Below are 13,525 nucleotides of genomic sequence, written 5' to 3'. Positions count from 1 at the left end.
ATATATATATATCTTTTCGTTATCGTGTATATTTTTGAAGAAATACGTAAAAAATATTGCATATTTTGCTCATCCAATTCTGTTCTTTTTATACTTTTATCGAATCGAGACTCATAATGCAGATTAATTTGTTATATTAGAGATTAGAATATCTTTATTTCCTAGGTTCCCTCGTTCACTGAGGATTGCTGTTACATGATTTAATTTTGTGCTGTAAAATAAGTCCTGTAAAATGACTGTGACTGTTAATCAGCTTATATGTATTAAATTATGTTGCAGGTCTGTTACAGTACTTGTGAATAACGCTCGCTTAATAGAGTTGAATGGCTTTATTGTTGTTAGTTCATACATAGTATAAATGTTTGGTTCTTTCATTGTTTTTAGAAAGAGAGCTGGGACGATCATCGGTATTTGTTGTAACTTGGCGTGCCTTTTATCAGCTCTTTTGGCTCCATTCATGCCAAATACTACGCGCGAATTAAGATTACAATTAGGATTGGACAGCAGTAATTACGGTTATATCCCTGATTACATCTCGAACATACTCCCAACGGGACACAAAATTGGTAAACCATCTCCTCTGTTTAAAAAGATTGAAGACAAAGATGTAGAAGCGTTAAGGAAAAAATATTCCGGCAAGCAAGACACTACAAATAACGGTGAACGCCGTGATGCCAAATCTTTGGACAACGCAATTGCAGAACTGGTTGGTTATTTTCTAAAGTAACAATACAGAAGGTCGATAGAATGTGGAGGAACATTACCGTTTTTTAATTACAGGATAAAAAAGTTAAGGAACTAAAAGACAAACACGATAAAAGCGGATGGCAGGCCAACCAAGTTCAAATTTTCTCAGATTTAAAGAAAAAGCTTTCTGATCTCATAAGTGAAAAGAATAAGTCACCTGAATCTAAGAATAAAAAAGCTGAAGTGGTTTCCGTAGCTGAACAAAACGGAGATATTTCAATGGACGTAGCAAATTTAGAATCAGCTATCGCCAAACAGGTATGTGGCAATAATAATAATATTGTTATCATTATAACATGAAGAATGTTCGATTTAAGTGTTGTTGCGCGTTTCTTAGGGCAATCTTGTTCGTGAATTGAAAGCTAAAGGAGACAAATCTGTATGGCAACCCGAAGTGGACAAGTTATTAAAATTGAAGAAACAGTTAGTAGATATCACTGGGTCAGTTGCAACTCCGACTGACAAAAAGTCGAAGAAAAAGAAATAAATAAATCGATATCTAATACATTTATATTTCAATCGTAATTTGCATAATAAAAGATCATTATCTGTTCTTTATTACAGTGTATGCGCTCTTAAATTTCATCAATGTCACATTATACTTTCCACAATTAAATAATATAATCCGTGTAGTTTATTTAATAAAATTAATTTATACATTCAACCCATATGAAACTTTATATGTGGTTTCCTTTTCTGAAAATTATTTTGATGAAAAATTATGTTAGTGAAATATTATATGCTTTATGCATTAGTAACGAGCGTTCTTGTTTGTAATTTGTGTGTATTTTCAAGTAGGATAATTTTTCGATCATATTTATCCACCTGAGATTGAAGTCTTATTGTTTCTTCCTGTTTTCTTCGTAATGTGCGAAAAATTATAATCTCTATTAAACAAATAAGAACTGATACAATGATACCGATAACTAAAACGAATATAATCGGTGTTGCTTCACGAATCGTTACACTTGATACATAGCGTTTGTCTTTATTGCAGTAGGGCGTTCTAGAATTCCATCGTATTGATTCTCGCCGTTGAATACCAGCCGTGTACATCCTAATAACTCTATAATTGAATAATGGTTACTTCGATCGTTAAAGAGCGTAATATACAGGGTGTTCCGTAAAGGGTGTAAGAGCCGAAAATGGCAGATAGGGAGGGTCTTCCTGAACAACAATTTCCTTTGGCAAAATGCAGAATGGGGCTTGGTTACCGAGTTATTAACAAAAAACACGGACCAATCAGAGCGCTCGGTCTACGCGGGCTCCGACTCGGGAGCGTTGGCTCCGGCTCGGGATCGGATCCGAGCCAACGCTCCCGAGTCGGAGCCCGTGTAGACCGAGCGCTCTGATTGGTCCGTGTTTTTTGTTAATAACTCGGTAACCAAGCCTCATTCTGCATTTTGCCAAAGGAAATTGTTGTTCAGGAAGACCCTCCCTATCTGCCATTTTCGGCTCTTACACCCTTTACGGAACACCCTGTATTAGTAATTCGCATCCAAATTCTTACCCTATTTTGGATATCTCCTGAAACGGACTGTTGCGTGTTGTCCAAAAAGGTATAAGACTAGGACGTACCAACTGAACTTCTGTTAGTTGACAAATCATCTCTTTATCGAAAACACGTTCTATCAACGGGTAAGCATTCATCGGATCCGCGTGGTATGCATATCCTGGCGTCGTAATTCTTTGTACTCCATCATCCAAAGAAAGAAATTTTTTGTCATTTGGTATAGTATTCCAGTGTTTTGCAAAATATTGAATATCTGGTGCAGTAGACTAAACGTACATTCTTTTTACATGGAGTATGAAGAAGAAAAGTTTATATTCAGATATATGCACGTGAAATTAAAGCTCACCTGCAGTACAATATCGAGGTACACGTTCTTAAACGCTGATAGCTTCAGTTTGCTATTTACTAACGAGTACAATGAATCGTTCATTTTATTTAAAGGAACATTCAACCGACTGGATACTATCGCCGCCGAGTAATAATTATAAACTAACAGGCCAAAGATCATGGTTTGAAGAAATGCAATACGGGTTGCAAATAATTTGTTTAAAAATGGCAAACCTATGCCCCAAGATATCAAGCATAAGTACTTATATCAGACTTGAGTTCTGGTTTTAAATTAATAATTGCGTAGTATACCTTGTTGACATAGTGCAGCGATGGTAATGAAAACAGTTATCCCGTAATCAGGATCAACATCCTTTTCTGGTTCCATAGTTATCCACAGGGTGAAAATGATAATAAGTGTTAATAAAATAATCAAGTACCAAGCATTTGCTGTAAATGGCCTGAAGAGTAGGTTTATGTCTACTTTTATTGCAGGAACAGTACGGAACATAAAGCAAGTTCTGCAAAAGAGAAACATGAAAATTTATAGAGCCATTCCATGCTAAATCAATCACATTTTGTTAAAAATATAGTTCACCCACAGTAAGTGGGGTGTGTTTCATTCATTATTTTTCTGGATTCGAAATGTTTAAGGGAATACAAGCCTTTGAATTTTGTAATCTTTTATCGACCTATTATCTCGGAAACTAATTGATATATCAAGACATCTTTTTTTAAAACTGAAATAGAAACTTCAAGCTAATCGAATGTAATTTTAAGTTGTACATACAATTGTTCATATTCAAAATTGTAAACGAAATATCGTATTACGAGTTTCATTTTAAGAAAACTTTTTTTAAAGTATTACCATATTTCTTAAACTTTCAGTTATAACATAAGCTATCACTCTTTATATGTATAACTGAGTAATTAAGTATGAAATGCGTGCGCGATGCTTAATTTTAAACGACGATCGCAGGCGCCGCGCTATAACTCTTGGCCAATGACACCTTTCTACAATAACTATCAAGAAAACATTGTTTATAGTATGAATTTCTTAAGTTGTGCCTAGTGTTAATAGCTTTTTACCTTAATGGCCAGACTTGAAGTATTACATCAGCATCATCGAGTCTTGAATGTGTTATGATGGATGGGTAGAAAAGTATATCGTAGATACCATTCTTAAGGCCAACAATAAGCGGCCCGTTGGTATCATTGCTCCAGTGTGATACTTCTATGATTTCAAAGCTGTAAGAAAAGAAATAACACGAGATTGAGTATAGTACAACCACCGAGGAAGTATAAGTATCTCTTATCTAATTTAAGTATCTATAATATAAGTAGAGTAGAACTTGGATTACCCGAACAACAATTATATTCAAACTTCGATTGCTCGCTGAAATATTGTGAATATGTATCTACCTGATTCAAACCAAAATATTGTTAATATATATAATATAATTAATATAATTATACTTACATAAATATAAATAATATGATTATTTATGTTAATATACGATGTATATATTCTATACAAGTACCGTCTTATCAGTTAAAAGAAGACGTGAAATACTAACTCGACTACTGGTGGACTGATAACTGAAACAGCAGCATCTTAGGAGATTGGAAAATCAACACTTAGTGAGATAAAAAGTCGAAAATGTGGAATCATGAATTATAAGGACTGATCGCAGTTCACACGGGAAAGTATGAAGTCTTCTATCAATTAAATTCTTCATCTGGTTATGCATGAATGATTTTGTCGAAAAGGAAGTGAAGAGAACTTTTATACATATACATAGCATTAGAGACGGTTATTATAGATGATATAAAGCTCAAACAGAAAATACTCCGGCGGAAGTTGATTATAAATTTTTAAATAAAGAAAACAAACATACGACATATTGAACATTTCTTCAACGTGCATCATGACGGACCATCCGAATTGAGACCAAGTGTCGAAGCGTTTGTTAGTTCTTTCCACCAAGTATTCCCTTACATTTTTGTCTTTTGGCCTATCTATTACCTGCGTAAAGCAACTTATCTTTTTCTTGATTGTTAAATAAATAACTATGTTCATCCGCGCCAAAGTTTTAAAGCCTCTTCACATTATCCGGATTTCACTGTCCGGTTGAAAACACGTTGGCTGCGGACCGGCTGCATATGCATAATGTTTATTTTCTACGATGAAATTGATCACATGCGTATACTCTAGTAATATACAAAAAATTAGTGGTAACAGAAGAAAGGGGCGCAAAACATGAACAGCCGGTACGCATGCAGCATATGTTTTTAACCGGACGGCGGAATCCGGATAATTTGAAAAGACTCTTCACAATCCGATTACTGAAAAATGCAAGGGGCTTTCCGGACAGCATGCTTTTTCCGTAAAAATCGAAACTTGACCTTCATAATATAACCCCTTAAAATAATAGTATGAACAAAAAACCGTGGACGCCACAACACTCTGAATCGTGCATCTTGTATGTATTACGCAGTAATCGGAGTGTAACACTGGCACGCACACCCTATATTGTTACTTACAAAGCCAACAGTTCTTATTTTCATTTTGTGAAAATTCCATCTTCTATGAAATATGTTCGTTTCCAGTACAATCTTTAAACCATCGTCCTTCGTCCAACTACCAAGTTTCGTAACATTTAACAAACCGCCACAACGTTTACAATGATTATACACGTCGTATAAAGTGTAATTATCATCGTCTGATACAGCAATCACGAGATCCGTGATAATACTAAATGTGGTGTCATTCAGGTATTCAATAATGCTGTCCATATTATTTGCCAAGATCAGCCACTGATGTAAATGGTCAAACATTTTATAAACCGAGGCCTAAAGCATATAGTTATTGTTTATCAAATCCACGATGTGAAAACGATATACATGAGCACAAACCTCGTCCAAGAGTTTGATGACGTCCTTATTTGCAATCCAACATTGTAGATCCAAAAAGATGCCCAATTTCGTATATTTAGTATGTAAGAATCGTGAAACATCAGTGGTCGATTTCAGTTGATTTACAGATACTCCAATATCGGCTTCATTAAGAATTTTGGTGATTTGATAGTCGCCTGTGTCAAAATTTTTATTCAATATTGATAATATCTATTATAACAATATTTAATTTATCTTTGTATAAGCACGAAATAAGTGTTAATTTCTCTGTTCACGTATAAATTAATCATCGTTTCTCGAAACGATCGAACATTAAACATAAGGGAGTAAAGAGTACTCACTTTCAACCTCACCACAGGAAAAACCAGCTACCCTGCTAACATTTTTAAAAACAAAATATTCACGAATTATATCTATGCTATTCGCGTATGAGACGACGATCAGTTGTAAGTAGAAAAAATTTCCAAGATTCATTTTTATTACCGTAGCCAGTCCTTGTTCGCGGATGTAAATCGAATGATTGCATGCTAAGCGTTCGTGTTACAGTTCCCAACCCAGGAGGTATTCCTACTTTCATTTTTCATGAGAAAACATGTCAACTTTGACATGATAGTTCTTTAAGAAGTAAGGCAACTGCTGTTAGTTCTGACAACAAGATAATCATATTTTCATTATTTTGGGGTGATTTTATTATATATTATTTAATTTTTTTTTTATTGTAACCTTATATTTATAATATAATACGACACTGAATCTAATAAAAATCCTACACTAATTAAAATTCTATTTTTAATATAAGTAGAAAAGAGTAGAAGACTCATAGATTTATATCTAATAAATTATCTCTACTATTTCCACTGCTAAAACTTCCCCTTATTCCACTTCTCCTGTGACTTCTCTCTCTTCTGTAAATTATTTTTATTTTTATTCCTGATTAACATAGCTTTATTTTTTAACTTAATGAGAATAGCTCACTTGGTTGAACGTCTATGAACAATATTTTCCACGATGCAAATGATTCCAGCTACGAGCATTCCGAAAGCCAAAAGAATTAAAGCTGGCGCGGTTTCATAGATCGTGATGCTTCTCGTTGATAAAGTATCGGGCTGGCATTGCGGTTTCCTCGAAGACCAGTATTTAATCTGCCGATTTCGGAGACCAGTATTGAACATTTTTGTCAATCTGAAAAATAAGCCAATTTTCTATTAGCAACTAATTTAAAAAGATGTGACTGCTTCTCATATATTGAAAGGGGGATTTGAATATTTTCGTTACTCACCCAATCTTTGCAATCTCAGAAAACTGTCCATTATGACTGGTGTACATTCCCATCACCGATTGTTTGAACAAATGAATCTCCGTCAACGCACATATTTTATTCGAGTCGAACATTCTTTCGACATACGGATATGCTGTATTCGGATCAGTGTGATAAGCCAATATACCTTGGCTAACTTGCCTGATACCTTCCTCTATTGGAAGGTACCTTTTCGATTCTGGTAGAGGATCCCACCGTTTCTTGCGGAAGTAGTCCGATTCCCAATTTAATCTCTGCCAATGGCATTTGTTTTATCCAAGAATTACAGTAAAAATAACTAGTTTTATAATAAAAGTATTTATAATAGAGGATGTTCTATAAGAAGCTGCTGAAACCAAGGGACCGTTATCCTTACGCTAGTAGTATACTGTCGTCTTGTATGCTTGTATCATGTCGTCAGTTCTCGTTTCGAATTAATATTTCATTACAAAGCGCGAGGACGGCTCGCAAATTCGATATGTATTATGCTTTTATTTTATTGTTTAAAAAAAGGGTAAAATTTGATATACGTGAATGATAAATATTTTCAATATCAGAACTATATGAATTCATGCGAAAATCAATTTGTTTTATGAAAATTGTAAAGGACTTTATCGCACGATAACTTTGTTTCATAGTTTAAAACATAGTTAAAAATTAACAACCTACCGTAACGTACAGTTAAAACAAAAAAACAATTAATGCAAAGTACAATTAGAACATATGGACCTAAAGACTAAAATAAAATTGTAGAACTTCGCTCGGGGCCCGGAGAATACGGCATATTGGAAACAAGCATTTTTTGGTTTTTGCAACTTCCTATGGAACACAATCTAAAGAATAAGTGCGTTCTAAGAATGAGATACCTACGTATAAGAAATAATTCAGGTAGGGGACAGCTTCCGCTGCAATTTTAAGATTACTATCAGCGAGAACGGTTACAGAATCCTCCATCATGTCCAAAGGTTCGCTCAATCGAGCCGAGACAATACTGGCTGAGTAATAATTGTACATAATCCAGCTGTGAATGGTTATTTGAAATAGCGCGAGACGGCTCGGTATGCATTTTGGCAAAAAATTTGCACCTATTACCATTATAAATAGATTGAGAGCGCAATGTTACAAAAAACTTACTCGTAGGAGCTTGCTACAAACCTTGCTGAGACAATATTCCTACCGCTAGCACCACTGCCCCAGAATATTTTTCGTATACATTTTCACGATTCATTATCACTTTCATGATGAATATAGAGAATATCCCGAAAACCATGAACACGTACCACGTTCCCCGTGTAAAGGGTTTTAAAAAAATTTCTAATTTGATTTTAGTGGTCGAAGTTGATAAGAGCATGAAACACGGCCTATAATTATGATCACACGTTATATTTAATTGTTCAAATAGTATTTATATATTTATTATAAATTACAGATTTACAATGAGTTTCACCTGATTGGCCAGGCTGCACCTATTAAAGAGGCATAATCTAATCGCTCGGATACCATGATTCTCGGATTACTGGCAAAATCGATATAATTTGATCGCAGGAATTCGAATATTAAACCATGAACACTGTGTCTATCCCAGTAAATGATTTCCGAAGCGTGAACGCTTGAGAACAACGAAATTCTTATTGTAATAAACACCAAAATAATCGTTCACTGTTTACCTGAAATTGAACAGATCTCCCGTATGCAAAATCATAGCGTGCACAAATTTGTGCATACTATCTAAAGATCTGGTATTTATGTCCTGCATGTAATCCTCGAGACGCATGTTCTTCGGCCTGTATTGAATCTAAGTAAAATGCCATTTAAGTTGATAACTGTCAATGTTATAAAGGATAATTGACAACTCACCACACCAGATATTTTCAGCCTAATCCCGTGCATGTTAGCTCTTCTGTTAATTATAGGCTGCGTTAGAAATATCTTCAATCCAGAATTCGGTTGCCAAACGCCGAGCCTTGTAACGTTTAATGCGCCACCGCGATATTTACAATGATTAAAAACATCGTACAAATCATAGTCACTTTTATTTGATATAGCGACAGAAACATCGGTTACTATGTTGTAAGCAGTGTCGTTCAAAAGCGAGATACTGTGATTGTAATTAGAGCCTAATATCAGCCAATTGTACGAATAATCGTACATACGATATTTCGAGCTCTGAGTTTAAAGAAAGAAACGATAAAAATTGGCATTCAGTTTTTACTATCGTGTAAGAGGAAACAGCTTGCCTTACTTCAGAAAAAATTCGAACAGCAGTTTCGTTGTGGCAACGCAAATCGATGACGACACCTACTCTCCAGTTCTCGCTCCTCATGAATCTACGGAAGTCGACTTTTACGCTGGGCTCCCTTATTATCGTAAATACGCCTATGGTACTTAGGCTTCTCAGAAGACTAAAATCACCTGTAAGTTGAACTTGATTGAAAAACAATGTTCTGGCCAATAGTAAAACAATTACACCTACCTATAGTATCGCCACAGGAGAATCCCACGACATTTCGTATCTGCTTGTACACGAAATAATCGCGAATGAATAAGTGATCATGTGCACTTGATGTTAAAATAAATGACACAAGAATAACGAAAAAGATGTGCATTATGTTTTCTCGAACCGCCAAATAGTCTTCTTTTTATTATTTCACTGTTCCAAGTCGCATTCACTGACAAGGTCATTAACGACTACAGTGATTATATATATTAATAACGTTATCGTAAGTCAAATATACATAAAATACGGTCTATGATAAGTGAAAACCATAAATTTATTCACGAATTACACGTTTTTAAAAATAACTTAATCGATCAGCATCCGGTTGAACTCGGTCCCTATTCTATGCTGGTGTCGATTTGCGATAAATGTTTTCTACAATCAAATCGAACTCTGGTCACGCTGTTCCCTTCCATTATATTAAATATGTTTTATTCAATTCCTCATGCATCGAATGCAAGAAGCATCAAATTTCGTATTCCGACACGAGCGACAGGCAAACGTCAAACGAATTGGAGCAATTTGACAAATTGCCCGAGTCACGAGAAGGTTTCGGAGGGGTTCGATTAATTATTCATTCGAAATATGTCGCTTCCGGCACGACATTTTCGCAAGGAAGTTTACGATATACGAATACTCCAAACGTTACGCATTTATTGTATTATTACTGTCGATCTTTCTCTCATTTTATTAATTTTCCAAGCTTCCCTGAAATGTAAACTTCGCGATCAATTATTAACAGTATTGGTATAGGTGGAAAAATTAATTACGCGATTGAAAATAATCGCGAACGGGCTGACGATTCTCTGGAAATCAGTAGTCAATATCACTAATTAACCCGACCAGCGCGAGAGACAGCAGTATTTTATTTTTGAGAGCTCACAGCATGACAAATCATTGGCCAGAGTTCATCGCATTTAATTCAGGGTGATGCGCGTGCAAAATACCGAGGATAATTAATTAATCTAATTGGTGCAACCAGGTGATTGTCAAATCAAATTTCTAACGATTATGTTATAAAAGGGTAAAGTTATAGTGATGTAAGTCTATTAAAGCTAATTTTGAGAAATAAACATTTTACTGCAGGTGCTATAATAAATTCTTAAAGCAGACAATAATAATTGACTGTAATTAAAAACGCTGATAAGAGTGACTTACTACAATGAATGGTAATGATAATATATCCTCTTGCTTCGATTAGCAGTGGTTCTAAGTGATCTTTGCGTAGCTAATGGATCTTTAGTTAACTTTGGAGAGCAGAAAATGAAAGCAAGTAGGGAGATGAGTTAGAAGTTACTTCAACGTTTCTTTTAACGTATCACCATTTGTAATTGATTAAAATAATGCAATCACAATTGGGTCGAAAAGTGACTTACATCACTATTGCGTTTACCCTTTAATATAATATTGAAGTGTTCGGAAATTTGAAATTATGTTCATTCGCGTAGAACGTTGAAAATTTTCAAATCCTGCAAATTCACATCTCGTAGTGATGGTAGATGTAGTGTCGTATCGATGAACCGACTCGTTTTCGTCATTGGACTGAAATTTCTGAAAAAAATAATTTACACCGTTTTACTTAATATTCATGCAGTGTCGCATGTAAGAAATATAATAATTCTTAAATGAAATCACTTGTTAATTCACCTTGCCGAAAAGAAGTAAAATATAATATTCTCAATTATGCAAATGAGAATCGACAGGATCACAGACATGCATAAGAATATAAAGACAGGTGCAGCTTCGTGAATCGATAAGGGTTCGGCGATAAGCAAGTTGCTTGGACAAAAGGGTCTTCTAGCCGCCCATCGCTTCAGTTCGCGGTTTTGAATGCCAACGTCACGAATTTTAATCATACTAAAAAACAAGAGGTTGTATGAAGAACCGGCTAAATCCTGAGCATCTTCAGTAAAGTCATAAAAAAGCACAACAAGAAGATTAATACTCTTCTGGATAATTTAATTTGTACTGGGAAGAATTCATACCCTACTTTCATCAGTTCAGTGAAAGGACTTCTGTGTCTCGCGTAGAATGCCAGAATGCCACGGAACAAGTGAACCTCCGTGAGTTCGCAAATACTTCGGTAATTGAATGAATGCTCGATGTACGGATAAGCGGAATCGATCATCGAGTGATAAGCCAAATGTCCCTCGGCCACGCGGTTAAATCCTTCTTCCAGTGGTAGATATTTCTGCGATTCCGGTATTTTCGACCAACGATGGTCGTAGAAATATCTCACTTCTTTATCCGGGACCTATTAAATTTCACTCCCTTTCTAAAATCGTGTTCCATAATTTTTATTTACGGTAGGACCTCCAATAACAACATTCTTGACGACATAGAACAGTGGTGGTCGAACTTTATTATAACATGAGCCATATTTCGTCTATAAGAAATACTGCAGACCGGAATTTTAAAAAATTCGGTGCAATTGGATCGGGATTTATACAGTCAGATTATTTCGTAATCATAGAAAATATAGACATTTGATTGATTAAAATTGAATGGTTCGAGGGGGGAAGTATCTTGGCGTGAACAATTTTTTTTTACATTATTATTATTTTAAGAGATGTGTTTTATATCATCATATTACGTTGAAGTAGATTCTGCCCGTTTCAGAAGATCAGAAGAGATGTCCGTATGGAATGGGTACTCAAAATGTTCATATAGGAGTTTCTACTCTAGTTTTATTTTCACTTTACTGAGAGCTACAATTACCTGAAGAAAGGAACGGATGTAGGGTGTGGGTTCCACTGCAAGTTTCATGTTACTATGAGCCAAGCTAATCAACGAATCGTTCATTTTCTCGGCCTTGTTTTTCAAACGATTCGATACTACACTGGCTGAGTAATAATTCAAAATTACTATGCTGCAAAGCAAAATTTGTAGAAACGCGATGCGACTTGCGCAACGAGATGGGACAAACGCAGAACCTAAATAAAACCATCCGGATTGTTAATAATTGACAAATCCTTTCTTTTCGAAATAATCCAGTACCTTGTTGCGATAAGGCGCCTACTGTGAGCAGAACGGAGAGACCGTAAATTTCAGCGGGATTGCGAATGTTTTCCAGTCGTAGAAATATAATTAAAATCGCTGTTACGATTGCTATCATAGCGAGTATCACGTACCAGACTTTTCTCGACAATGGTTGTAAAAACTGACTTGGTTTTATGGTAGTCGATGATATCGTGCGAAACATGAAACACGATCTGTAATCATGATGGGAATAATAACCGAATCGTTAGTACATCATTTCTTGACATCAAAATTTTAAGTATAAAGGAATAGATGAGAATAGACTGATAATGCTGATAGACAGTAAGTAACATACCGTATTGGCCAGACAGGAGCTATTATGTCTCCGTTATTCAATCTCTCGATTTTCATCGTAGCCGGACTTGTCGAGAGATCTATCTGCTTCCTTCTAAAAGCAGCGAAAACGGGACCAGAATTGTCGAATCTCCTTTGCGCGTTTATTTGCGTAATGTCTATGCTACAAAGCGTACATCAGTCAATAACCGATACTATACGACGATAAACATTAATGATTAAAATACATGAGCCAATAGTTGCGTATACGGTTAAACGCTTATTACAACTACTGATTAATTAAATATAATTATATTAATGTTTACGTGAAATTGAACATGTCAGCCAAGTGTTGTAAGAGTACGTATAAATATTTCGACCGGCCATACTTTGATTTCATATTATATTCTTGCATCGTATCATGTAACGACATGTTTTCAGATAAACTGATCTGAAAATTCCAAAATATGTCTTAAAGTTACCTTATTTATTGTTAATAAATTAATGTAAATGCTGTCTTTAATTTTTATTTTATTCATCGTTCATAATTAGATTTTGTGACGTTTTTCAAAACATGATTCATCCCAGAATTATTCTACGTATTTGTGCATTTCTAAGGAGTAAAGAACATACAAATTCTAAAGCATGTTGTTCTATTTCGCGTCACTATTAAACATTTACTGAAGTAAATAGTTAAGGATGTATTGGCTATACAGTCAATCCCAAAAGTTTATGCACTTTAGAAACACATTTTTTAAAAAGAAATCAGACGTCGGAAGAACAATGCTAATAATAAACAACAACAAAAAATTTTTTTCGAGATTTTTCCCTTTAGATTTGGCAAAATTTTCGTTTTTTGCCAATAACTCCTAAACCGTTGGACTTACGGGAAAATTGTATACGACCTTTCTTGTAG

The 13,525-nt window shown here is 35.0% G+C and overlaps 4 protein-coding genes across 6 annotated transcripts in view; 1 reads left to right on the top strand and 3 right to left on the bottom strand.

The window, feature by feature from the left end:
• The window catches only part of MetRS (methionyl-tRNA synthetase 1), a 5,253-nt gene extending 3,948 nt beyond the window's left edge, over positions 1 to 1,305 (top strand). Inside the window, exons 14-16 of the mRNA XM_018034352.2 lie at positions 381 to 706; positions 781 to 1,005; positions 1,085 to 1,305. Coding sequence (XP_017889841.1) covers positions 381 to 706; positions 781 to 1,005; positions 1,085 to 1,234 — 701 coding nt within the window. The 3' untranslated portion in view covers positions 1,235 to 1,305. The remainder of the gene's footprint in view (positions 1 to 380; positions 707 to 780; positions 1,006 to 1,084) is intronic.
• Positions 1,306 to 1,480: 175 nt separating this feature from the next.
• Positions 1,481 to 6,195, bottom strand: LOC113465056 (ionotropic receptor 75a). Its single transcript, XM_026818385.1, has 10 exons — positions 5,845 to 6,195; positions 5,504 to 5,679; positions 5,132 to 5,440; positions 4,400 to 4,613; positions 4,161 to 4,186; positions 3,677 to 3,903; positions 2,900 to 3,108; positions 2,607 to 2,821; positions 2,258 to 2,526; positions 1,481 to 1,813 (listed from the first exon to the last, which is right to left on the bottom strand). Exons 1-10 carry the CDS (start codon positions 5,975 to 5,977, stop codon positions 1,492 to 1,494), a joined length of 2,100 nt encoding a protein of 699 aa, XP_026674186.1. The 5' UTR covers positions 5,978 to 6,195; the 3' UTR covers positions 1,481 to 1,491.
• Positions 6,196 to 6,256: 61 nt separating this feature from the next.
• Positions 6,257 to 9,487, bottom strand: LOC108630534 (ionotropic receptor 75a-like). Of its 2 annotated transcripts, XM_026818142.1 has the most exons (10): positions 9,274 to 9,487; positions 9,043 to 9,212; positions 8,658 to 8,966; positions 8,468 to 8,595; positions 8,248 to 8,409; positions 7,956 to 8,161; positions 7,671 to 7,885; positions 6,783 to 7,054; positions 6,479 to 6,685; positions 6,257 to 6,408 (listed from the first exon to the last, which is right to left on the bottom strand). In XM_026818142.1, exons 1-10 carry the CDS (start codon positions 9,404 to 9,406, stop codon positions 6,321 to 6,323), a joined length of 1,890 nt encoding a protein of 629 aa, XP_026673943.1. In that variant the 5' UTR covers positions 9,407 to 9,487; the 3' UTR covers positions 6,257 to 6,320. The 2 variants fall into 2 exon arrangements, with proteins under 2 accessions (XP_026673943.1, XP_026673944.1); XM_026818143.1 differs by lacking the exon at positions 8,248 to 8,409.
• A 66-nt stretch (positions 9,488 to 9,553) lies between these two features.
• The window catches only part of LOC108630533 (ionotropic receptor 75a-like), a 5,393-nt gene continuing 1,421 nt past the window's right edge, over positions 9,554 to 13,525 (bottom strand). Inside the window, exons 4-10 of one of the 2 annotated variants that reach the window (XM_026818140.1) lie at positions 12,936 to 13,060; positions 12,632 to 12,793; positions 12,295 to 12,509; positions 12,016 to 12,230; positions 11,283 to 11,551; positions 10,945 to 11,154; positions 9,554 to 10,848 (exon numbers count right to left, since the gene is read on the bottom strand). In XM_026818140.1, the coding sequence (XP_026673941.1) occupies positions 10,734 to 10,848; positions 10,945 to 11,154; positions 11,283 to 11,551; positions 12,016 to 12,230; positions 12,295 to 12,509; positions 12,632 to 12,793; positions 12,936 to 13,060 (1,311 nt within the window). In that variant the 3' untranslated portion in view covers positions 9,554 to 10,733. Of the gene's footprint in view, positions 10,849 to 10,944; positions 11,155 to 11,282; positions 11,552 to 12,015; positions 12,231 to 12,294; positions 12,510 to 12,631; positions 12,794 to 12,935; positions 13,061 to 13,525 lie in introns of those variants that run through there. The other variant, XM_026818141.1, reaches the window with a different exon arrangement.

This window comes from Ceratina calcarata, unplaced genomic scaffold (assembly GCF_001652005.2).
Source record: "Ceratina calcarata isolate Rehan_Ccalc_2016 unplaced genomic scaffold, ASM165200v1 scaffold78.2, whole genome shotgun sequence".
Lineage (NCBI taxonomy): Eukaryota > Metazoa > Arthropoda > Insecta > Hymenoptera > Apidae > Ceratina > Ceratina calcarata.
The sequence above is the reverse complement of the archived record's forward strand: the minus strand, read 5'-3'. Positions and strand labels throughout refer to the sequence as shown.